Below are 26590 nucleotides of genomic sequence, written 5' to 3' on the forward strand. Positions count from 1 at the left end.
TTTATTCTGAGAAAGAAGCTGGAGAGTGTTGACACACCACCGATCTCTGCAGGCATTTCCTGATCAGCAGGGCAGCCGTTTTTTCCACAGAGACCGAAACCAAAGGCATTTCTCTGTAGACCTTAGAAGGCCTGGTCAGACTCAAAAGGTTAAAAGCCCCCAGCCCTTGTTAGAGACAGAACTTGTAGACTCTTCATTAATTTTTTCAAAATGAGAACAGACTGGTTTCCATGGGATCGTTTGATGCTGGACCTACATGGAGGGTGAGGACACATTAGTTTTTCCAGGAAAGGCCGAAGGGAATTCCTGCACCACACCAGTCCGTTCACAGTGAGTCAGCCCAGCACATGCAGACCCCAGCATTGCCATTAGTAAGCTCGGTTTACAGATCAGAAAATTGAGTTAAAGTGCTACAGTATTTTGCCTAAGGTCGTAAGTAGAGGTCTTGGATCTGTGAAGGGATATATAACTTCAAAGTGTATGGTTTTTCTGTGTTTATTAAATCTACAGTGTCTAATCCTCTCCCCAAGGTATTCCTTATCCTGGGTCTGGGGACTGTCGGTTAGAGCATCCTCAACTCTGACATACTTCTTGGGGTGGAAATTGGGACAACTTTGGACGCCATGTGATAATATCTGGTACAGGGTAAGATGGTCATTCCTGCGGATGCAGAAAGTCCACTCCAGTTTTATGTCTCAGAGAAGCTGCTGCACTTCGAGGCCAGAAGACATATGAGAATGTTCAGAGCAGAGTTGTTTGTGAGAGCAAAAGCCTGGAAGCCACCCAAATGTTCATTGACAGTAGAATGAATGAACAGTTACAGTACATTTATCCAAGGGGATAGATGTTATGCAGCAGGGAAGATTAGCTAGAGCTGCATGCATCAGCCGGCATGAGTCACAGAAATGGCAGCCCAGCCTGTCTCCATGGTGCTCTGCCACCGCTTTTCTGGCCCCAAGAGCTAGGATCCAGCAGATGCCACATGTGTTCCGAATGGAGCGGTGACGAGGCATGCCAGTGTCTCAGGGAGTGAACCTCTGGGCGGACCGATGGCATCTTTGCAGGTGCCTAAAGCTGCTGGGCGACTGTGGTATCTTAAATCTTTTTCCTCAGGCAGCAGTGAGGGAAGTAGTGAGCGGAGTGGTACCATTGGCTGGCCTGTGGCAGAAAGAAAGATGGGAAGCCAGAAGGGGGTAGTGCCTGTGGACAGGCCTAGCACAATGCCTATTAGTAAGTAATGAAGAAGGGAGGGAGGAAGGAATGAATTGAAGAATTGTATTGAGCACCTGACCGGATTCCTCAGGACTACCGGTTCTCTTTCATCCACCATTCATTCATTCATTCTTTCATGAAACATGTATTGAACACCTACTGGATACCTAGCAGCATGGTAGGGTTATAAGAATGTGAAAGCAGTATGCTTCTGCCTTAAGTGGCTCAAATCTATGGGAAGAGTGAAAGAGACACCAAGTGTATTTTTATTTGTTATTTTTGTGTGTATATATGTGTATGTGTATATGTATATGTGTACATAGTGTACGTGTGTGTGTGCATAGGAAGGAGTACCCACAGCAGAGAATGATTGGGAAATTTTTCCCAGAGGGAATAAAGGTAGAGATGTGTCTTAAAATTTAAGTAGGAGCTTACAAATACGTAGTAGTGGGGTACATTTCAGACAGAGAACACACGCAAAGCCAGGGAGCTGTGCCAGAGCCCGCCATTGTGTGGGGTCTGACTGCTGCGGGTCCGAAGAGAATGGTGGCCAGTGGGGCTGGCCAGAGGGCCACAGGGGCTCACTGCTTCCGTGAGTGGTTTTGGGACTTGATTCTGTTGACGATGGGGGGTCTGTAGGCACTGGGTTTTGGAGACTTCTGAGGAAACAATATGCAGGCCAATAAAACAAACATACCTGGGACACAAATGGACTGTTCTAATGAATGGTGTATGTTTTCAACTATGTGTGTGAAATGTGTGTGTGTGTATTCATTAAAAACTGTGCATTGCTGCTTTTACTAAATAAAGCTCTGTTATTAGGAATAGTAACTTCATAGTACTAAACAAAACATTGAAGTAGTAACGGTCCAGACACCTGCTGTATTTCCCTGGGACACTTTAGTAGCTCACCATTCATTAAAGCTGTAAGTGGCTTAAAACTTCAAAATTCTGCATTTTAAATGCAAAATTATCTCAAGATTTTTGTCCTCGACTTACCTGAAGGTCTGTGAATCTGTTCTGCCTCTTAGCAACTTACGTGATTTGTTTGTCTCTCTGCAGACCCCAGGCAGGCAGGGTGTCACAGCAGCAACGACATGATTGGTTGGGATCAGATAAATCTATAGTGAAATTCCATCCCTACCACTCCCTGGCAGTTGTGTAACTGAAGGCAAGGATTTACATTTCACGAAGCCTCAGTTTCCTCATCTTAAAAGAGGAAAAAAATCAAATCTGCTCTGCAGTGTGAATGTGATGTTTAAATGAATTAATGCATGTATATAAGTTCTCTTTTTCCTTTGAATCCACTGAGACACATTAGTGACAAGGAAGAAACTAAGCAGGTACAGCGAAACTAAGCAGAGGCAGGAGTGTGCAAGGTGTGGCTGGATGTCATTATTTGCAAAATGTGAATTGTATGCAGGTATCATTTTATGTACTTTAGTAGTTAATATGTTTGTCTTTGAAAAATGAAAAACCACAAGGTTTTTCTCTGGTTTAGATAGGACATAGTAAATGAAAGAATACATAAGGTATTGGCCACCATTAAGAGCCATTGTGTTTTCCAGAGAGTTCTGTAGCTCTACCCTGAAATGGTGTGGGTTGCTCTTTCTCATCTGTGTCTAATGTTTATGGTTTGTGGTTGTTCCTCCTAGTTGACCTATTAGGCTTGTTAAATTGGCGTTCGAACTCTCAGAACATTAAACACAACTTAAAGAAGTTAAAGGAGGTGGAAGGAGGAGAGATCGTTAAGGTATGTTTATACAGTCATACTTAGAAATATACCCACGGTGTCATTACTTCAACACTTTAAATTAAACCTGTCATTGTAAATATGAAACTTGTTGGCTACATTGGGAAGCTTAATTATCCCCAAATTTCTGCAGTATGTAGGTGAACCAAAAGCACAAATAACTTCTGTTTTTCTTTCCTCAGTTTTTGCAAGATACACTAGATGCACTTTTTAACATAATGATGGAAATGTCAGACGATGAAACATACGACTTTCTTGTGTTTGATGCACTGGTAAGCAGTAAACCTTTTAACTAGTGCTTATTCTTTGAACTGTTAGTTACTCATTTATTATAAACAATTGTGATGAATAGCCTCCTACATAAATACTTGTATATGTCTGTCTTGACTATTTCTTGAGGCTAAATTTCTGGTAGTAAAATAGGAAAGATTTCACTTATATTCAAAGTCTTTCTTTTTTCTGTTTCCTGTTAGATCTCAATTTTGATGTGCTTTCTCTTTTTCGTGAGGGAAAACAAGGTTGTATGACATTAGAAATCAGGAATCACTTTAACTCATGTGAAAGCTGTCTGGTCGAGAACCAGGAGAAACCATTAACAAAGATGCTTGTGGCTCGTTGCCTGTGTGTATGTGTGTGTTCATGCGAGGGAGACTGATTTTACAAGTCAGAGAGGAGTCGTCTTCTGTGTGTATGACACGCAGCCCTGCAGACAATTAAATTTGTCACGCAGAGTAATTAGCACACGTCCATTCTAGGAACTGAAATCTAGACCCGGGGAGGTGACCTGAGAAGGTGGTGGAGGGGGAGATGCTGACACATCCAAGCCAACCAGTACTTTTCTCATTGTCAGCGTTTAAACTCAGTGCAGAGCTTTACCTGAATGTTGCAGCAAAGGAGGAAGGTGAATTGCAGCTTTAGTCATTCACAGGCTGGGGGAATCTCGGTACAGTTGGGCAGTGGCCAGGGCGTGGAAGGTAAGGGTGTCCGGTAAAGATAGGAAGTGCCTGCGGCTGAGGTCACACCCGGTCGGGTTCCCAGGGGGGAGAGACTGTGGCTCTGAGCTCTGCACCGTAAGGTCTGGAGACACCTCCCTGCAGGACAGAGTCGAGGGCAGGGGGCACACATGGGAGTCTCAGGGGCTCCTTCTTTGTGCTTCTGGCATGAGTAGGCGCCAAGAGGTCACTTGTAGATTATGCTTTTGGTAGCGAGATGAGAGTGAAATGGGAGGCAGGAATCCGATGAAGTTCAGTTGCTGGGTCACTCACACTGCCCTCAGGAGGAGAAACTCAAGGAATATTTCACAGGCGGCATCCTTGGGTTGGAGTGTAGTCTTCCCGCAGGAAGCCCCTGTCCCCGTCCCCCTCCTTCCTGTCCCATCTGCCCTGACTTGTGTTACTGGTCTGCTGGACACTCTCTGAGACAGTCAGCTCCCTGGGGCCAGGGCAGCTTTCATTGCTGTCTGCAAAGCATCTAGCACAGTGCCCAACACTTAATAGTCTTTCCTGTTTGTGTGCAATGAAATGGGACCTTGACTTCAGCTCTGGAATAGTAAAGTGAGAATGCTGCAAACCTGATGAAGAAACAGAAAACAGCAAACCAACAAAGTCCAGTTTGCTGCCCTGGCCAGTGTGGCTCACTTGCTTGGAGCATCGTCCCAAACTGAAAGGTTGCGGGTTCAATTCCTGGTCTGAGTGTGTACAGGAGGCAACCAGTCCATTCTTCTCTCTTGCATCAATGTTTCTTTCTCCTTTCCTCTCTAAAAGCAGTGAAAGAAAGTGTCTCTGGATGAGGCTTAAAAGCAAAAAATAAAGTAAAAATACAGTTTGCTGACAGAATGCCTAGGGCTTGTGCGGTGATGCTATTTATTTATGTCTCACCTTTGGCAGGTCTTTATTATTTCACTGATAGGAGACATCAAGTTCCAGCATTTCAACCCCGTCCTGGAAACCTACATTTACAAGCACTTCAGCGCCACTTTGGCATACGTGTAAGTAGGGGTCAAGGACATGGCCCAATGTCAGTTGTGAGATTTACACCCTTACCTGGGATGGTTGTTGAGAAATGAGGGGGTTGTGGGCTCAGTAAACCTGGCTTCAGCTCAGAACCTGTTCTGAGCTTCCCAGTGGAAGAGGCACCTTGTGAGTGCTCTAACCCTGAGACAGGTGTGATGCTCAGCCTCTTCCCACTGGGAAATGATGAACAGAAAAGGCTGTGTGTCTTTAAGAAGGCAGACGATCCAGGTGAGGAACTGAAGCCATAGAGCAGGGGTCAAACTCATTTTCACCAGGGGCCACATCAGCCTCGCAGTTGCCTTCAAAGGGCCGAATGTAATTTCAACTCCTTAACAGTTAAGGAGTAGTTACATTTATACAGTCCTAAAATTATTTCAGCTCTTTGAAGGCAACTGCAAGGCTAATGTGGCCCCCGGTGAAAATGAGTTTGACACCCCTGCCATAGAGCATAAGGCAGGACAGGCAACCATACCTGGGATCTTTGGTGTTGGGTGTATTTGAGACTAGCGTGAGGCCCCAGAGGGAGCAAACAGTGGATTAAGCAAAATTATTATTTAATTGTCCTAGATGTAAGATAAGATAGGAGAGGATTTCAGTTTTCCTTCTTTTGCCTAAGAGGGCGTGGTCTCTCCCTCTTCCATAGTGTAGCCTTCTTTCTGGTTTGGTTTGTGAGCCGTGACCAAGGAGAGCCGCTCAGCTCGCTCACACTCTGCCTGGGAGTGCTCGGTTCGTGACTGTGCTGTGTGGCCTGCCACCCCAGCCCCTTGCATCCCAGTTGCTGTGCAGAACAGCGTGGTCAGTGGCGACGGCAATGGAGCAGAGATTGGCAAAGATCTTTCTGACAGTGGTTTTTGCCAGATTATGGCAATTGCTACTGGCTGATCTTTAGGCCAAATCATTCATCCCTTGTGTCCTTTGCTGAGTGTACAAGAAAGTTCTTGGTTTTATTTGCATGAAAGTCCCTAATGGGATAAAACAGAAGTGACACAACAGTGGTCCCTGCAGCAGAGGCACTGACTAACACAAGGACGCAGTGCCCACTGGCTTGGGGGATGTGGCACTGCGCGTTGTAGGCTGCCTGCGGCCAGCGGCTAGACCTCCCGTGCGGCAGTAGCCCAGCGAGGTGCCCCTGGCGCTGGATCTCCGTCACACAGAGCCAGACGCAGCACTCCACGGGGCAGGAGTCTGTTGTACATGCTTCCCGTGCGCTCTTTCTTAGAAAACTCAGAGATCCTGGGAAGGGTTCCAAATATCAGTGCCCTCAAAAGTGTGAATTAGCAGAAGATTAATACAATGTATCGTCTGAAGATGCTGGAAAGACAAAAAGAGCCTTCCGCAGCCCCAGAGCAGGGCCCTCTGTCGGGAGTGTGGAGCCAGGGGTGTCCTCCTCCCCCCACACGTGATGATACTCCGTCTGCCTCCGCATTTATGTGTTCCGCCGGGTTTGGGCAGGTCAGAGGGAATTAGACATCTTTTAAGGTGACTGCCTCAGACGGGCAAACTCTCCCTTACAAGGAGCCTCTAAAAGTATCTGTATAACACACCAGAAGCTAAAATATCTTTAGGGTTTGAATACCCACCTCTTTCATTTCTTCATCCTATGGATCCTACAAAAGGATGGAAACCATCCCCCATTTCTAAGCAGAAGGAAAGCTCCGAATCTAGACTGTGGTGAGGAAACTAATTGCAAAGGAGTTAATTTCCCTGTTTGGGACGTGGTGGAAAAGGGACCAGGATCCTAGTGACTCTGTTCCCCACTATGCCAAACCCCCCAAACCTCTGAGGACCACTCTGCCCCACTGACATTGTTTCCTTTCTCACCCTCTTAAGGAAACTCTCCAAGGTACTGAACTTTTATGTGGCTAACGCAGAGGACTCCAGCAAGACGGAATTGCTGTTTCTTGCTTTGAAAGCCTTAAAGTACTTGTTCAGATTCATCATCCAATCCCGAGTGCTCTACCTGAGGTAATGGTCACTGCAATAAGATGTGATGCCATCCCTTCTCTTTGTGGCGTGTTCTCTAATCCTGCGCTCGTGCTCAGCCCTGTGGGCTCCTGGGTCACCCAAGGGGCCAACTTTCAGAACATCAGGGCTTAAGGTGGAGGTGGGCTGGAAAACTGTTAGGCAAGGTTCGTGCAAAGTCCTTCCAGGTCAGCAGAACTTCTGGGGCTGTAATGACAGAGGACTTAGGCATGCAGTTTGCTGGAAGCCTTGTTGGTGATGGCAGCCCCAGGGAGGCACCTTCCTGTGGCAGGGTTCCGTATGGCAAGGGGCTTCCAGCCTCTGTGAGGTGTGCAGATCTAGGAGCATGAGCTGCTGGTGGTGGCAGAGGGGAAGTGGCGGTGGTTGTTTGGGGCAGGGTTGCCTGAGGTGTGAGTTTCCTTGCTGACACCATGCTCAGCTACCTGGCGAGCCTAAGGCACAGAGAGAGGATGGTGCCCAGTCTGGAGTCCTGGAGCACCAGCTCCGCCACACAGAGAGGAAGTCGAGGAGCACAAGGCACCTCTTCTGGGAGTGCCCACGACAGCGTGCCATCCCAGCCTTCAGTGACAGTGGGATTTCCCGACTGTTAACGTGTATTTGCAGGGCAGAGGGAAAAGCTCTGTATATTCAAGCATGTGTATTTTTTAAAATTCATATATTTAAAAACTATAAGCAAAGGCAAACAAGTTGCCTGAAAAAAAACCTTGTAACATATAGTACAGATCAAAGATGAATAGCTTGACTGATTAAAGGTTCTTATAAATCAAGAAATGATGAATGACAAATATCTCTAAACAATAAAAAACAAAAACAAAAGACAAAAATCATTTACAAAAGAAAAATTCAAGTGGTTGCTTAATTTTAAAACATTATACTCATCAAAATGCATTACACACACCCTATCTTCACCTGTATATGTGATAAAGTTTAAATTGGAATTTATATTTATAAATTTTTAAGGACAGAAATTTGTCCCTATGGATAAAAAGCAAAAATGAAAGAAAGAGAAAGGAAAAGAAAGTATCACATTTGTCCAGTAATACTTATTGATGCAGACAAACCTACTTTTCAATTGATGGATAAATCTTGACAACAAGCAGAGGACTTTAATCAACGAGCACGTGTCAGTGAAGACCGGGGTGTCCTGTGTCCAGGGAGGCCCCCTTGTATAGCAGGCTGTCACCCACATGGCCACTTCCTTGGACCAAGTGACCCTCACGGACTTGCAGCCTGGTTCAGAACATTTCTGGGTTGAGAAGCTTCTCCACCCATTGTCTGGAATGTCAGCTCAAGTGATGAGGGCTTGACTAGATGAGCCAAAACGATTAGAGCAGCACAGAAAGGGAGGGTGAGGGAGTTCGGGGAACTCCTCCTGACCCGCTGATGGCGGGGGTCATCCGGAAAGCTCGGTGGTAGGGCAGAACACACAGATCACTCCTGGGGGCGATGTCTGGTGGCAGCGTCTTCTCAGCCCACTGGGCTCTCCCCGGAACCAGCTCGGCACACCCTGTGACCGCTCCTTGTGCAATTGGAAGTGGTGACCAGAGGGCTGGGCCTCCAGCATTGTTTAGGCGACAGGTATGCCTGAAAATTTCTTCTAAAGATGGAAAGTCTCACTGCTTTTCCCTTTTTCCTATTAAGATTTTATGGCCAAAGCGAAGATGGAGATGAATTTAATAACTCAATCCGCCAGTTATTTCTCTCTTTCAACACACTAATGGACAGGCCCCTGGAGGAAGCTGTCAAGATCAAGGTCAGAGTGGCTTCATGGGTAACTTTTGCTGCTGTCAGGGAGGATGCCCTGGGACAAAATAGAACTAGTTTTGGTGGGAAACAAACAAAGTAAGTCATAATTTGTGGAGAGCTTGTGAATTTTAGTATGAATTACAGAAAGTACAGGGGGGAACCTGTGTTTTAAGTTTACTACACTTTGATATTCTCGGGTGTCGTCTTGCCAAATACAGACTGCCCTTTCAGGCACCCCACCTGAGCTGCGTGTGGCCCACGGGCTGCAGGCTGTTCACCCCTGTGAGCAGACTGCGGGTCGCATCGCTTTCCTCTTCAGCGTGAGAACGTCTGTGTTCCGTTCCCTGCTTCAGACCCAAGCCTTTTCTTTCTGGGGTCAAGCCATAAATTATGTATTTATCCTGCTCAGCAACTAAATCTCTCATTGGTGTTTTCCTTACAGGGGGCAGCTTTGAAGTACCTTCCGAGCATAATTAATGATGTTAAACTTGTGTTTGATCCTGTTGAGCTCAGGTAAATAGCAAAAAAATACTTGTTTCTTAACTTCAACAGAAAAGCAGCCCCCCTGCTTGGCTGGGGCTTGGGCTGCGATGTGGGCGGTTACTCTTCTAACACGTATTAACTACACACCTTTTTGTGCTCAGTTCTGGGGAGAATACGAAAGAAGACACAAAGCCTGCTTCTGAAGAGGTTTGCACTTTCTCTGGAGAAATAAGACACGCAGACCTGAAATTAACTACATAATAACATGCTTCCAGCCCTGTACCTCAGTACCCCAGGAATGCAGAGTCAGGTGGCGATGCACACGGGGTGGGGGAGAGCAAAAAGGAGTCTGCAGCAGTGGGTGTCGGGGCAGGTCTGGAAGCAGTTGTGGGCCCGGGTGTGCCTCGTCAGTGCCCGTAGAGTCGGCTCTGAGGCTGAGCCCTGTAGTGAGCCAGGAACACAGTCTCTCCCTCGCTTCCTAGAGACGACTTCTCAGGTTGCTGGGGAGAGATATCCAGGTAAACGTTTCCACATCCTGATCTCAGGGCACAGGAGAAAAGTTTAATGGTACCTTGAACTTGGCACCGTGAGGACACTAACCACCAGGACTTCTCTTCCAGTGTGCTCTTCTGCAAGTTCATTCAGAGCATTCCTGACAACCAGTTAGTTCGCCAGAAGCTGAACTGCATGACCAAGATGGTAGAGAGTAGTCTGTTTCGGCAGTTGGGTGAGTCTCCAGCAAAAACAGTGCCTGCTGAAGTTACAGTCTTGCCTGGCTTCTGCAGCCAACACTGCCCTTTTTAAAATAATCCCTCATGCCCTCACCAGCCGTTTGTTGGCGTGTAAGGCCCTCCTGGGAAACCAGCTTTAAGGAGAAGGTAGTGTCAGTTCAGTGTTTCCAATAGTTCCTAAAAGCGTGAAATGACCTGTTCCTTAATGAGAACAGTCAAGTATTTCCTTAATTAGAGAGCATTGTCCACAAAATAGGAAGCCCAGGAAGTAACAAGCAAGCAGGAAACATGGTCCTTTTAAATAATTGCTTCTTTGGTCCATACTTAGTATATCCCCAAAGACCAGGGCAGGGGTCCGTAGTGTCGTGTGTGGTAGGCACCTCTGGCCCAGACAGCTGAGTGCGTGCACCTGTCCTCAACTCCACGCTCAGTCACGTCACAGGAGTAGTGCAAATTGACCATGATGGAAATACTTACACCACAGAAATTGGCAAGCGCTGTAAATCTAAGGATTTGGCGGGGGAGGGGGTAGGTTGTATTACTCGTATACTGGTAGGAAGGGGGAGAGCATAGAGGGGAGAGAACACCGTGACTGATAAAATACTGTTTATTTTATAGTTAGAGTCAAGCCCACAGCCACTGAGTCTAAATCCCTTTGCTCCTGTCCCAAAGTTAACATGGGCAAGAGGTCTGACACCTGGTCTTTCCCCTAATAAATCCAAGAGTAGCAGCTGTGGGGACTTCTTTTGCATCTTCCACCAGGTCAGGATACCCCGAGGGTTATTTGTATTGCCTGGGGGTGTGAGGACCAGCAGGACCCCTCAGAACAAGGAGAGTGGAGTGTGTGGTGGTGGGAGAACCCTCTGGGCCTTGCCCCTGGCTCGCATGTGACTCTGGACAGAAGGGTGACCTTCTCTAAGTCCTGGCTTCTGTTTCTATGGAAGGAAGGACTTGAACCAGATCAAATGAGAAGCCTCTTTGACTCTGATATTTTCTGAATGTGTGTGTAGAGATTTTAACTGTTGCAAGGACACAGTTGGAAGTGGTATGAAAAGCTAGTGAGTGCTCTGAAGTAGAAAATGTAATATTACTAAACATCATATGCTATGATTTCTGCCTCTAAGGATGCAGAGCTGATAAATGGGCCAAGAAAGGTGGGGTGTTTGCACATCAGAGCGAGCATCCACTAATTAGTTTCATTTAGTGGGAGTATTCTCACCGTTTGCAGTCATTCCTGTGAGTGTCCAGAATATCTGGACTCATCATAATCATGTTTTATAATCATGAAGATCCCAAAAGGAAGATACAGGCTTTACTCTGTCAAGTGCCGCGCTTGCGAAAACATGGACAGCGTGTCTGGGAAATGCATTAAAATTGACTAGTGGAGCTAGGTATTTGTAAGAATTTTAGAGTAAATTTTCTCCATTAGGTAAAATATTTCAAAATAAGCTATTTTACATTTTTTTCTATTTAAAAATTTTTCCATTCCAGTGAACATTCAGTATGATTTTGTGCTAGTTTCAGGTGGACGGCACAGCGGCCAGACAGTCATGTACTTTACACAGTGTCCCCTGCCATTTCCAGTGCCCCCGGCACTACACCCAGTTACAGCATTACGGACTCCGGTCCCTGTGCTGTACTCCACACCCCCGTGACTGTTCTGTACCCGCCAAGCTGAGCTTCTCTGTCCCTTCTCCTTTTTCTCCCAGTTCCCCAGCCCCCCTCCCCCTGGCAACCATCTTTCTGTTCTCTCTCAGTCTGTTCCTATCAAAACCCAATTTTTTTACCGGAATAACTTGCTTAATTTATTAGTTTCATATAACTTCACGTCCAGTTATCAAGTTGGCATTGTTTAAAATGTTTAAATACTTTAAACATTTTGCTACAGTTACCTAGGATTGGTATAATTTTCTTAGTCTTAAAAATCAGGTGACAGGGCTAAAGTTCCTGCCGAAGACCTGGGGTTGCGGGAGTGGGTCGAGGGACTGTGGGAGGTGGCCAGCCTCCGCAAGCTGCCTCCCTTTCCTGTCTCAGAGTGCAGGGACGTGCTCCTGACGCTGCTGATAGACCAGCTCAGCGGCCAGTTAGACGACAACTCCAGCAAGCCGGACCATGAGGCGAGTGCACAGCTTCTGAGCAACATCCTGGAAGTGCTGGACAGGAAAGATGTGGTGAGTCTCGCATCACCGACACAGACCACACGCACACGGTCCTGGGGCCGAGGGCGGGGGTCACACCCTGGCCTTCCTGGTCTCAGGGCTTTGCCCCGGCAGCTGAGAATCTGGGTACCGGTGCAGGCTGTGCCCATTTCAGAGACAATTGGAGAGGCTTCTTCTTGCTAGAGCTGCTCTGCCAGTCTCAGTCCAGACAGTCTGCTCACTGCTGGGGTCGGGGCCGGCCTCCCTTGCCTGGCTCTTCATCTTCGCCACCCCTGGAAGCCCTTTTCAAAACCAGAGCCCTGTTCAGATGTTTCCTTTGTACCCAGGAACCTGGTCCCTCTTTTACCTCTGCTACCTGACAACGTGACAGTAGATATTCCTGAGCTCCTTAGAAGGTCTCACTTTTATTGACACTGACCCTGCGGAGCCCAGTGGAAAATATGTTTTCTTATCTGGCCGCATCACTATAAACCAGGCACCTGTGCCCCTGACACCCGGGGACTGAGTCTGCCTGGCATCCCCACGTCCTAGGACAGGGCTAGCACTGCCCATAGGCCCAGGCGTGGCCTCTACTTAGCAGGCGGAAGAGCTGTGCAGGATGTGTTCCGTGGGGTACAGACAAGACTCACCACCTCCCATGGTGGCCACGTGGCCCTGTCGATCCCATGAGCCGGGAAAGCACTGTTGGTTTTACCCAGGCCCATTCTCTTACCGATAATCTTCAGGTTCAGTTGTGCTGAAGATAGGAAGAACCCTGTCCCTCTTCCCATAGGTGACTCCTAACTCCAGCTTTCAAGGTCCACCGCAGCTTGACCACAGCCCAGCTCACCTGCTCATTATCACATGGGCACGTCTGCATTTCGGGTCTCTCACACCTCCACCGTGGCAGTGCGGGGAGTGCTGCTGCTCTCCCTGCCTGGCTCCTTGTTCCCAGAGGCCTTGGAGCTCGCGTTACTAAGTGTACTGTTTATTTGATATTGACTAATTATAGTTCAGCCTTTTTTTCCCATTTACATGTATTTTTAAGAAACCACATTATAAAATGGAATAAATTTTCCCCAAGGAATTTTGTAATTGGGAATTTGATGCCCAAACCAAGATTTTTCAACAAACAAATACATGTGATCAATCATGTCATAATGACAACAACATTTTTTGAAAGTAACTCACATGACCCAGAATTAACATACTGAAGTGAAGCTCAGAGCGCTCCGACGTTGGCAACGAGGTACCGGGCACTCTGGTCCTGTGTGGGCCACAGTGTCCCACGAAGCATGTGTTTATCGGACACGGAATCCACCCGAGACGCAGGAGTCAGGCAGTCCCAGCCCCGCCGCTAGCTCCTTGGCCTTAGGTGGATCGCACGGTGCCTCGCGTTCCCTTTCAGTGCCACGCAGGACTGTACATGGCCTTGCGGGCTTCCTCCACTTCTGAGCCTCTTTTCAACAAATATGTAGTATCTCTCTCTACCTTCTTACTGCCCAGAATGACTCCTCAGAAATGACTTGAATGTATTTACGTCCTGTGTTGGGAGATTTAATTGGATTAAAAAATATTTTTGTCTTCCCGATAATGTTCCCTGTAATGAGCAGAGTCATTCAAAATTATTGATCTTGAAGCTCAGTGAAAGTAGTAAATTCAGTAACTTTTTTGTTGGCGGTGCTGGTATGTTGTTTTTTTCCCCACCATAAGCATTTTAAAATGTATGAGCTAACTTCATGCATCTCTCCTCTCCTCGGTTAAGTCTAGGCTCTAATTAGTGACACTCACTCCTATGCCTTTTTTTATGGTCCAGGATTCCCTCATCTGCTGCCAAAACTTTGTCTCCTAATTGTTCTTATTCTTCAAAGTCCAGCTGCAATAAATCCCTCCAAGCAGTTGCTGCTGGCACAATCCACCCAAACTCCCCCACTAGTTCCCTTCATGCCTCTTCCCTATGTCCCTTTTAAGGATATTATCCTTTTGTACCTTGAGTGATGAACTCAGTTCACAGACACTTACTGACCAGCCCACCAGCTCCAGGCCCGGTGATGGGCCCAAGAATACAGCAGTAGACAAGAGAAGCAAGTGCCCTGCCCCCGTGGACACGACCTTCTTGAGGGAGCTTTGTGTTGCTTATTTACACACATGTCCCTGCTCTCCTGCTGAAGGACAAATCTCTTAAGGGCTCAGAGGATTCCCGATTAATTTTCATTCCTACACCCGAGGCCCTTCTGTGACTTACACATCTAGTCAGGTCTACAGTCCGAAAATGTTGTGGCTTTGGAAGTGAGAGCAGCATCCCCAGCATAGGCAGGTCTTGTCGGTCACTTCCATTCAAAGACATGGGAAGCAAGTAAACAAGTAATAGAAAGCAAGGAAGGAATGATTGAGTTATTTGAAGCATTAACGAGGAGTTTCAAAATATCTATTGTGAAGCAAGAATGGATGAAGGCTTTGAAAACTCAGTTGAATATTAATAATTTGAAGCTGAATGAATATAACCCCAAATTAAAAAAAAAACCCTGGAAAGAAGAAAAAATAAAAAATAAACATCATGAGGCACTGAAGCTCAGCAAAGTTAAATACTTGCTCAAAGTCACACCTGACAGAGTCAAACCATTAAATCCGTATGTTAGTCCGTCAGGCTGCCAATACAAACAGTCCAATTAAAAAATGGGCAAAGGACCTGAACAGACACTTCTCCAAAGAAGACATACAGAGGGCCCAGAGACATATGAAAAGATGTTGAATGTCGCTAATCATCAGAGAAATGCAAATTAAAATCACAATGAGATACCATCTCATACCTGTCTCTTCTGTGAATGGCCATCATCAATAAATCAATAAACAACAAGTGCTGGCAAGGAAGTGAAGAAAAAGGACCACTGGTACACTGTTGATGGGAATGCAGACTGGTGCAGCCTCTGGAAAGCTGTACAGAGTTATCTCAAAAAAATTAAAAATGGATATGCCTTACGACTCAGTGATTCCATTTCTGGGAATATATCAGAAGAAACCCAAAACACTAATTTGAAAGAACATAAACACCCCTGTGTTCACTGCAGCCTAATTTAGAATCGCCAAGATCTGGAAACAGCCCCAATGCCCATCCACAGATGAGTGGCTAAAAAAGCTGTGGTACATTTACACAATGGAATACTATGCTGTCATAAAAAAGAAGGAATGCTCACCTTTTGCAACAGCGTGGATGGACATGGACAACATGCTAAGTGAAATAAGTTAGTTGGCAAAGGACAGATACCGTATGACCTCATTTATATGTGGAATCTAATGAATAAAATGAACAAATGAAATAGAAAAGACTCATAAGTACAGAAAACAGACTGACAGCTGTCAGAGAGGATGGGTGTGCTGGGTGGAAAAGGTGAAGGGATTAAGCAAAAACAAAAAACTCACAGACACAGACAACAGTATGGTAATTACCAGAGGGAAGGGGAGAAGGTAGAAGGTAAAGGGGGGGAAATGGTGATGGAAGGAGACCTGACTTTGGATGGTGAACACACAATACAATATACAGATGATGTACTACAGAATTGTACACTTGAAATCTGTATAATTATATTAACTAATGTCACTCCAATAAATTCAAAAATTTTTTAAAACGGTCCTCACTCAATGTCATTGATAGGCTCTGAGACTTGAAGTGAAACCACATGTAATGACGCCAGCTTTACCAGGGACTAGTGAAGAAGAGCGAGAGAGAAGTTTCATGACAGCTCATCAGCCTCGTGATGAAAGTCCTGGAGGCTGGAGGTCCAAGGCCAAGGGGCCAGGGTGGTCGGCTTCATAGTGAGGGCTCCTCCTAGCTCCCGGGTGGCTCCGTTTGCACATGGCCTTTCCTCGGTGTGCATCAGTAGTGGGAGGGAAAAGGCAGGCTCTCCAGTGGCTCTTCTTACAAGGACACTCGCCCATCAGACCAGCGCCTTGCCCCCAAAGTCCCATGTGCAGTACCATCACAGAGGGGGTTAGAGGTTCAGTGTGAGAATTTTGAACACACTCACACAGGTCATAACCATCTCCTTGACTTGAATTTCTTAGTTTTGTTTTTTGTTTGGGGTTTTGGGTTTTTTTTCGCTATGCGAAGGTGGTGAGAACTTTGTGTTACTGCCCTTCACTCCCTGTGCATGTGCCTGTTGCCCTGGGCACGCTGGCCTGTTCAGAATCGGTAAAATGGGTGTCCACCCAGAACTGGATCGCGTCAGTGGCCACGAGGAAACATCCCCATGCTCATCTTTCGAATGTGAGACCTGATTATTTTCAACTGAGTCCTCAGTAACAACATTATGTATTATTGTGAATAATACTGTTAATTCCTTTTGAGTGAGACTGCTTGGTAGGGAAGAGCCAGAATGTGATTTACATCCATCCGAAGTTTCCCGAAGAAAAATGAAGCTGAGTCAGGAGAGGTCTCAATCCTCTGTTCCCCCACAGGGCCCCACCGCGCCCCACATACAGCTGATAATGCAGCGGCTGCTGAGGAGGATCAATCGGACCGTCATTGGGATGAGCCGCCAGGCTCCCCACATTGTGAGTAACGCCTCGGGACCCACCGTCACTGCTGCTTCTTAGGGCCCCATCTGCCCCTGTGGGGGGCTGTCGGGACCAGTGTCTTGAGACCAGATTCCCACAGGCCCCTGCCTGCATGCCTTCTCCCTAGGAGAGGAATGAGATCTAGAACTTTCTGACCTCCCCCAGTGGGTGACCTTTGGTTATCACTGTGAGCAGATCTTAATTCTGATGCTGACTTTCTCTTGAGGGAAGATGATCCAAAAGGGTGGGGAGGCCCATGGGGCAGTGTTATGCCGGATTCCGTAAGTATGAGGCATACAGATCCATTCTTGAGGAGTCTCGCTCACATGGATGGTCAAACAGAAGCCTCCTCTAGCACAGTAAAGCAGAGGCCCACTGAGGCATGCAGACACCCTAGGTAGACTGTTACCTCAGTTTCCACTCAATCAAATACTCTCTAAGTATTTAATATTTCATTCAAGGAAAACGTGAATCTCAGTGAGCACAACATGGGGGGTTCTGGTGGCTGTGTTCAGCATGTCCGCTATTATCTCAAGTAATTTAGTTCTGAATCTCAATTTATGCACGCTCTGTCTGGATCCACACTCATTAGACTGATAATAGCAATGGTGATAGTACTTCCAGCTATAGTGACGGTACTAGTAGTAGTCATGAGTGGACTCTTTGTGTGCAGAAACTGTTTAAAGCACCTTAGGTTTCATTGAAAGCTTCCCCCCACCCCATTGGGAAATTCTCTCATTAACTCCATTTTTCTAATGAGGAAACATGCCCAGAGTGCCTAAGAGACGTGGAGAGGTTACACACCTACCAGAGGGTCGAGTTAGGGTTTGGACGCAGGCAGCCAGCCTGGTTATGTTTCCAGCTGTGTCCTGTAGATGCCATGGGAGGAAGTCTGATAACTGTAGTCAGCACCCTGTAGTATCATCCAGCACTTCTGACTCAAAGAAAAGCAAACGCTTTACGGAACTTGTGATGAGCGTGCTTTTAGAAGTGCCTGTGTTGCTCTGGCCTCTCATTCTCCATCGACTGTGTCTATGGGACAAAAGTTAACTCTTGAAAACCAAGTTGTATCCTCATTAAAATGAAGCATCTTTTACTTGCAATATTAAAAGCTATGATCAGATTTTAATTAGAGGACATAGTAAGAAAGCTATCCCTAATTACTGTATTAAATACAAACAATTTATTTACTCAACAAGTATGTATTAAGGAACGGCTGTAAACCAGGTGCTGTTCTGGACACTGGAGATATATCAGGGAACAGACCAGACAGAAATCACGACCTGAGCAAAGCTCGCATTCTAGCAATAACAACAACAAAAAGTAAAGTGCACAGTGTTAGGAGGTAAGTTCTACGGAAAAACGAAAGTGAACAGAAGAAGGGAAGTCAGGGTGGGAGAAATACAAATTTAAACAAGGTGGTTAAGAATGGCTTTCCTGAGAAGGTAGAATTTGGGCAAAGTTTTGAAGAAGGTGATGGAGTGGCTAAGCAGATATGGGGGAAAGGGCCTTCCAGCCAGAGGCAATAATGAGGCAGACATGCTAAGGAGTCCCTCATAAGATGCACATGTGGGTGATAGAGGTGATCCAAGGAAGAACATAGGGAAGTGATTGCAATCAAAACGTCTTTCTGCTAGGTCAAAACTCAGGGTGATCCAAAAGTTATTATACGAGGATTCAGATCTGTGATAAAGGGACAGATGCTGGCTGGACACACTGTTAATTGCTGCTGCCAAGCCATTTCTGCCAAGTACACAAAGAATATAGAAAGAAAGGCAGATCGGTAACTATATTGTTTAGGAAATGTTATATTGATACAGATAATGATGCGGGTAATACTTAATATGTCTGAACTTAAGTCTATCTACTATTCTTGTGGTAGAGAAGCCATCCATTATCCATCCTGTTTAACTCAAGAGCGTTGGCTCAGTGTGGTTGGAGAGCACGTGAGGGTGTGAGCGTGGAAGTGGCAGAACTGCTGCATGTCCCTGCTAAAATGAGGGGGTGGAATTGGACATGGCTAAGATACGTGGAGTGATGAAGATACGGGAGGCCGAGTGAGGACACTTGAGAGAGATAAACATAAAAGGAAAAAGCGAGGCAAAGACATACTGAGGGAGAGACAGTCACAAAGAGAAGTATACACATTCACGCACTCTATACATTATATACATATGTATATACACAGACTATGCATTATATACATGCACACTATTAATACATATGTACACTATATATAACATACACACAGGCACATATACACACTGTATATATGTATATATTGTTTTCATAACTATATATGACAATATAGTTCATTCAGAATATTCAAAAATAGTTAAATATTAAAGGGTCCATTAATAAAATGTATCAATTCAATAAAAGGAAAAAAGCCTCAAGGACTCCACAGATGCCAAATATATGTGATAGATATAACATCTACTCCAAACTAAGAATAGAAGAAGGTTTCAATGTGCAGTCACCAGGCAACACATTACTTGATGCTCATAAAAAGGAGGATCAAGATATTAAATCTCAGCACTGTTGAGATTTTCTATAAATTCTGCCCAATGTAATAAGACAAAAAAAATACACTAAGTATAAATCTGAAAAAGGAAAAAATAATTGTTATTACTTTTAGCTGAAATGACTACCATATCTATGGAACCCAAGAGAGTTAACTGAAATTTTAATGACTGATTAATAATTTATTAAACTAACTGGTTTCAAAATAAATATTATTCAGTGGCATTTCTATATTACAAAAATAGCTACTTAGAGTTTGGAAAAATTCCATTTAACGTAGTAACAAAAATATGAGAGTAAAGGTAAATAGAAGCTACACATAAATGAATAGCCCAGCCCTGGCTGGTGTGACTCAGTGGATTGAGCCCTGGCCTGTAAAGGGAAAGGTCACCACCGGTCTGGTTCCAGGTCAGGACACATGTCTGGGTTGCAGACCAGGTCCCCAGTTGGGGACAAGGCAACCGATCAATGTGTCTCTCACACATTGATGTTTCTGTCTCTCTTTCTCCCTCCTTTCCACTCTCTCTAAAGGTAATTAAATGAAATCTTAAAAAAAAAATGAATAGCCCCATGGGAGCAATGCAGAGCTGGCCTAGCAGATCTGAACACATTATAACGCTACAATACTTAGAACAGCGGTGGACTCCAGCAGTAGAGCACGTATATCCACAGAGCAGCACTAAGAGAATTGCAAAGGAGACTTTAGATTTCATAAAAAATATTAGCTTTCAATAGGGAAAGTGAATATTTTTAATAAACATTTTTGGAAAATGTATGAATAATATGGAAAAATTTGTTTGGCTCTTATTTCATGTGCTCACAGTAACTTTCAAACAGAATGAAGGGTTTAATGTTTAAACAAATTCTAAGGCAGCTAAAAGAAGATATAAATTAATATATGCCTATTTTTAAGAGAGATTTATGGTTTTTTAAAAATTGAAAGGATTCTATAAAAGAAGCAATAGATTTTACTAGGTAAGAAATTGAAACCCTTATATGTGAAAAATATATATAAGTAAAATAAACTTCAAGCACCAAACTGTAAAAATTATTTATAAAATATCTGACAAGTGGCTAATAGCTTTAATATTCAAAGAGCTGTTGCAAACCACTAAGAAGATAATTTAATTAAAAATGGGTAAAAAATATGAGCAGACAGCAAAGTGAGAAAGACAAGTGTCTGGCTGACAAGTATATAGACAGAATATGAAATTCAAAGCAGGAAACGCAAAGGAACTAAAGGTGGTATTAAATAAAACTTCAATACCCAGAACAGGCAAAAGCCAGGAGAAACAACAGTGTCAGACATTGATGGGAGGGCAGACTCTATGCTAGGTTGCAATATGTATCAGAAGCTTTAGTACACTAAATGCACATTGTGCTATAATTAGAAAAACAAACTTTTTCAAACAAGGGATTTGGAGAGACATCCGCTGAGAAAGGTGCGTGTGAGTGGACTCCCTGGTTTTGTGTATAGGAGACCATCCCTCCACCCCAAGAGCCGCAGCATGTTCACGGCTCTGCGCCCGATGCATTTAACTTTGTGTTGTTTTCATGGTGATACACGTTCAGGGGAATATTTACCTCCAGATATTTGCCCTCTGGCTGGAAGATATGATTCAAATACATTTGGACAAGGAGAAAGCTCGTTGAATATGTGATTTCTGACCTCAAAAACAGAAATAATGATCATCTAATTATTCGATCCCTTTCCTCACACCAGGTGTATAGTCACATGTGTCCAACATACTGGGAATATCTGCCACTGGCCTCCAGAACTAGGGAAGTGACATTGAAATGTCCTGCCAGGGAAATCTCATCCTCTCATCTCTGTTCCTCCACTTTCTGTGTTACTACCTCTCTTTTTCCTCCTTGCCTTCCTCCAAACTCATACTTGTTTGAATAATCTAAATATTCCAGACATTGCTCTATGGACTTCTGTCCTACAGATTTCTCTCAACAGGAAGCTCAGAGTGCACAGCTATTACAGCTTCCCCAGCAGTCTCGCTGAGGGCTGACACCAGTGCCCCTTTACCTGTGGGACCACACCTATCTTAGCTGCTGGAGGGGTGAGGAAAGCCTTCCATGCTCCTTAACTCAGTCGGAAGGAGGTCCTTTCGAGCAGAAATAGCAGGGAGCACGCCCTTAGGACCTTGGCATGCAGCATGCTTCCAGGCTGGTAGGGTCCTTGCGTGAGTGACTGGGTGGGCAAGCCACAGCACATGTTACACGTGCCCAGGTCTTTTTTCTGTTGGCTGGTCTCAGGAGTGGGGATTTGCATTTTCTTTCTCCTCCAGGGCAGTTTTGTGGCGTGCATGATCGCTATCCTGCGGCAGATGGACGACGGCCACTACACCCACTACATCAGCACTTTCAAAACCAGACAAGACATCACTGTAAGTTGTCTTCATTGAGTCCTGGTAGCTCTCAGAATTCTTACAGTCAGCAAAAAGTAACCAAAACTGAGCATCCTCAGCCCCGGGGCCTCTCCGTCCACCTCCAGTGCCCTGTGGCTGTCCACGGTGAGGAAGAAAGGGGAAGTATCGCTTCTTTCTCTCTGGGGTCAGATTTGAACAAGAATATAATTTGTATATCAAGGGGTCCTCACTGAACTTCTGAATTTCTTGGATTTAGAGAGAGCCCTTGTTTAGAAATATTTGAGAGATCTTTTTTTGCTCTCAAAAGAGGATAGTGTCTCGTTTTCGGGGACAATAGTTACTCATGCCATGGCAGGGACTTGAAGAGGCAGAGGTGTGCAAAGTCTAAGATGTGGCTGAAGTCATTATTGTTAGTATTGCCTGGAAAGGGGAACAAGGAGAGGGAATGCCTACTCCTCATAACCCTGTACCTTCAGTTGAGATACTCCATTCTCATTTTAAACAAGAAGATTGTCCTTGGTTACCATTCAGCACACAAGCAGAAGTTGCCTGAGAGACTAAATCAGGCCTCTGGCTGCTCCTCAGGATCCTTCCGTCAGGGAGTTTTTAGTGGCTGTTAAAATGTCCCTGACAGTGTCATCTTATCTTACTAAACAGTGGGCTGGACACGGATCAGGATGAGCAATTTGATGTCCCATGGTCCAAGTCTTGGCTCCCCAAAACTTGCCATAATCCATGCATTATTTCAGTCTTCTGTGCTCTAGGTTTTTGACTTTCTGCCTCTATCACACTGATAGTCTATGGCCAGTGCATTAAGGACATCCAGCTCCTTTCCTGCCAGTCACCCTCCTTTTGGTGAGGCCCCAAGGTGGAAAGACACACAAGGATTACAGAGAAACTACTGTTTAGTATTAGTAGTAGCAGCTGGTCCAGCAATGAAGTCTCCAAATGCTGTATTGGACCATGTGGCATAATCTGGGGTCTGGTTGGGCCTGAACTTGGGCCGTGCCCAGGCAGGCAGCATGGCGAGGAATCCATAGCAATGTGTAGGTGTGCTGCTGAGCACGCACAGGTGTGCCTGCACAGCACTTACAGGTGTGCCTGCAGAGACCAGGGGCAGGAGAATTAGGAAGAGGAGAGGAGGGGAGAGGTGAAGGCTCAGGGCAGCACTGTTTCTCCTCTGTAGGCAGACACTGTAGTGGGTTTAAGAACACAGGCTTTAGAACACCCAGACCTGGACTGGGTTCTGGCTCTTCCACTTTCTTCTGTGAAGTTTTGGGCAACCTGTTTAACTTCACTAAAGCTCAGTTTTCTTATCTGTAAGATAGTCCCTACCTTAAGGGTTAATGTAAGTATTGATTGAAACGATGCACAGGAAATGACTAGCTTGTGCTTGGCATATAGTTAATGCTTATGAAGACTAGCTATTTATGAAAATAATCTTATTACTATTAAAATGTAAAATAAAATTAATATAAAAATAGGGTTTTTTTTTCAAATTTCCTTCAGAAATCGGGTAGAAGAGTGAAAGTTATGCTAAAACCAAACTCTTGACAATTTGCCTCCAATGAGTAGGTAAAAAACAGGTTTTAGCTCATGTTTTCTAGAAGAATGGTGAGCTCTTTCCCTCTGTTGTTTAATTAAGAAGAGGATTCTTACCCCATGGGTGAGTTCCAGTCCTCAGCAGCAGGGCTTCCCTGGGTGGCTGGGCCTTGTGCCTCTCAGTAGATCAGCCTTTCACCCTTGCCTGCTGCTTCTCAGTAAGCCGCTTGACAGACTTTGGGAAGCTGTAGATAAAAAGGGATTATCTATGAAGTGCCCTTATTATGCCGTCGCTGTTTACAATGAACTTCGATTACCAAGAGTTCAACATAGAGTCGATGTCCGAAGTGAATAACTGGCATTTAAATTTAATCCTTGCTTCACAAACCATGACTTCTCACTGATTTCAGGGAAAAGATTAATAGAATAGTTAATAAATTGGTGGGAGCACTTAAAATATGATGGAAAAATATTAAAAGGCATGAAATACATCTCTGATTGAGAATTGAGGGTAGTAAGGTTTGACTCCCCATTGAAACAAAAGGAAGATTCAAGGGTGGGACAGGGCTGGACCCGTTGCTGCTGTCTGGCATCTCAAGTGCAGGAAGTTCACCACGTAACCCGCGTCTCAGAGGAATGCAGTGAGAGACGGAACCCAGGCCTCCTGCCCGTGTACTGTGTCCTTTCTGCTACATGATGTCATTCATGCGGTAGAGCTGCGTGGTTCCATGCTAGAAAAATTGCATGGGTTGCCATTTCAGGAATCCAAGTGGAAAATGTCTATACTTAACTAGCTAATAAATAAAAAAGCTTTTTAAAGTTTTTCACTTTGAGTTTTAGTGCAGTTGATCTGAGTTCCTTTTGGCTCACAGCGCCCTGTTGGGTGAGGTGGCTGTTTAGCCAATACTGGACTTTCGTTCTTAGTTACTATGGTCCGCGTGACCCACTGCTGTGATCTCTCTTAAGCACCATTGAGGACCCTTCTCCAAGACTACACACAGCTACCTTCCTGGGATAGCAAGTCGTGACTCTGGTTCTTATTTGTAGCACTTGGGTTCTGTTCTAACAATAATTAAGGAGAACTGGACTCAGAGTCACTTAAAGTATCAGTGTTCTCACGATTGTTGGGGAGTTCCTTTTAAGTGCAGTGAGTCTTTTCAGACAACACTTGGCTTTAAATGGAGGGTTCAGAACCCCAAATTCTTTTCCCAGCTCTTCTGCTTCCTGGTTTCTACAACCTTAAGCAAGTTGTTTAATTTTTCACAGCTTCAGCTTTCTCATTTGTAAAATGTGAACAATTTTCTCATCCTGCCTTCCTCATCATAGTACATGGTATAAAAATCAAATCATATGATAGCTGTAAAAATGCTCTCTTATCCCCAAAACCTTATTTAAAGGCTAGGCTGCTACGATGGACTAGGAATGTCCTGTTCTGAGGTAGTGTTTTTTCTCATCCACGTGCTGGGGAAAGACTTAGGAAATGTAACCCCATTTTTCTCCAGCCATTCCTTTGTTCTCCGCAGGACTTCCTCATGGAAACTTTTATCATGTTTAAGGATCTGATTGGAAAGAATGTCTATGCCAAAGACTGGATGGTCATGAACATGACTCAGAGCAGGTAAGGCCGCCCCTGCTGGCCCGGAGGCAGTCGACTCAACACTGCTGACCCTGGAACATCATGGGTCTGAACTGCGTGGGTCCACATATACATCGATTTTTTCAATAAATACAGTAAATGTGTCTTCTCTTCCTCATGGCTTTCTTAATAACATTTTCTTGTCCTCATACTTTATTGTAAGAATACAGTGTAGGATACATGACACACAAAATGCGAGTTAGCTCACTGTTTATGTTGTTGATAAGGTTTCCTTCCGGTCAACAGTGGGCCATCGGAACAATCAGCGCTCTGCACCCGCAGGTCCCAGCTTCAGACTGAAAATACTAGTTTTGATCCAGAGTTAGTTGAATCTGCCAATGTGAAACTGTGGGTGTAAAGTTTTGGGGAGTAAGTTAAATGCTGATTTTTCACTGTGGGGGGGGGTTAGTGCCCCTAACCCCTGTGTTGTTCAAGGGTCACTGTGCTTGGGTCTGGTAACCAGCGCTCTTTGACTTTTGTGAAGTACTATTAAGTTGTTGTTCTCAAGTGCATCATCTGTCAAGCAAGGACCCTCCCACTCCCACGAGCCCAGTGAATGGGCTCGTGTTCTTGACTTTGGTTGGGCCCCGGCAGCTTCTCTGACTCCTCTCTGCTGTAGTCTCCTCATTGAATCATCAGCATCAGCTCTCCCAGGCATCTGCCAGTGGCTCCATATGGTCTTTGTTATTCTGACGGCCAAAGACCTGACACCCTGGCCCACCCTGCGTCTCTAGCCTTATCTTGCACCCTTTCCCTCTAGTACAACCTGTACTCCACCCACCCTGGTGGCTTCCTGGGCCCTGAACGAGTTCTGTGCATTCCTCATGTCACTCTGCCACCTGCCTGCCTTCCCCTCATCCCTGTCCGTCAACCTGCCACCCATTCCTTTCTTCAGTGCTTCTGGGATACCAGCTCTGAAGGGTATCTTTCTGTCCTGGATATCACCTTCTCTTCCTGTGATTCCCCTCTTTACAGCCCCTCATTCAATTTTTCATGTTTTTTGTCATGGTTGCAAATGACCCCCATCCAGCTGCAAATGTCTTAAGACGAGGAGCAGTCTCTTTCAAGGCATAACCTAAGCCAGCGCTCTGCAGTTTCTGGCCCACAACAAATATTTATTGAGTGGAAGTGAAATGAACTAAACACATATGTTCTACTAAAAGAGCTTCAGGATTTTTTAAATAGCTAAGTTAAGTAAATCATGATCCTCACTCTTACTGTACCTGGTCCTGATACCTGATTAGAAGAACCCTTCCTGACCATGTACAGATGAGGGGACAAACTACAGACTTTGAAGTGGAAGTATCATAAAGAGTGCAAGGAACCCTGGCCTGAGCCTCAGGAGACAGGTCTGTCATCTCAGCTCTCACCTCCCAGCTTCGCTGGGATGCAGCCTTGAATGGTGCTTGTAGTCAGTTCTAGAAACTGACCTTCAGTGTCCTCTGCAGGCTGGGCCCTGCCATTGGTCTCGTCTGTTGCCAAGTCCGGGTTTGGTTTACTTTTTTGGTTTTAAATACAGACAGGAAGTGTTTCGGTGCGCATGGGGTTGCCTTTTTCACCCAGTGTTTCCTCCCCCAGGGTTTTCCTCCGTGCCATCAATCAGTTCGCTGAGGTACTCACACGGTGCTTTATGGACCAGGCAAGCTTTGAACTTCAGGTAAGCATGCCATTCACCTGGGAGTTCTGTGAGTTATTAGCCAAAGCAAGAGAACAAGTTTATTTTGGAAAACATCTTATATTTTATCATTTTCCCATGCAAAAAGTATTCTTGTCCTTTCTTCTTTCCTACAGCACATCACCCTGTCCTCCACACATAGTAAAACGGGTTTTTTTCTTCTCCCTGTGAAACTAATACCTGTAAAAAAAGTAATGGCAGAAAATATAAGCAAAAAGAAGAAA

General features: G+C 45.1%; 1 protein-coding gene across 1 annotated transcript in view; it reads left to right on the top strand.

The window, feature by feature from the left end:
• Positions 1 to 26590, top strand: part of DOCK5 (dedicator of cytokinesis 5) — a 158854-nt gene that overhangs the window by 90229 nt on the left and 42035 nt on the right. Inside the window, exons 19-30 of the mRNA XM_045195714.3 lie at positions 2868 to 2965; positions 3148 to 3237; positions 4852 to 4952; positions 6808 to 6942; positions 8602 to 8713; positions 9149 to 9219; positions 9810 to 9916; positions 11955 to 12091; positions 16514 to 16609; positions 21433 to 21531; positions 24579 to 24673; positions 26270 to 26348. Of these exons, the coding sequence (XP_045051649.2) occupies positions 2868 to 2965; positions 3148 to 3237; positions 4852 to 4952; positions 6808 to 6942; positions 8602 to 8713; positions 9149 to 9219; positions 9810 to 9916; positions 11955 to 12091; positions 16514 to 16609; positions 21433 to 21531; positions 24579 to 24673; positions 26270 to 26348 (1220 nt within the window). The remainder of the gene's footprint in view (positions 1 to 2867; positions 2966 to 3147; positions 3238 to 4851; positions 4953 to 6807; positions 6943 to 8601; positions 8714 to 9148; positions 9220 to 9809; positions 9917 to 11954; positions 12092 to 16513; positions 16610 to 21432; positions 21532 to 24578; positions 24674 to 26269; positions 26349 to 26590) is intronic.

Source organism: Desmodus rotundus, chromosome 9 (assembly GCF_022682495.2).
Source record: "Desmodus rotundus isolate HL8 chromosome 9, HLdesRot8A.1, whole genome shotgun sequence".
Classification (NCBI taxonomy): Eukaryota; Metazoa; Chordata; class Mammalia; order Chiroptera; family Phyllostomidae; genus Desmodus; species Desmodus rotundus.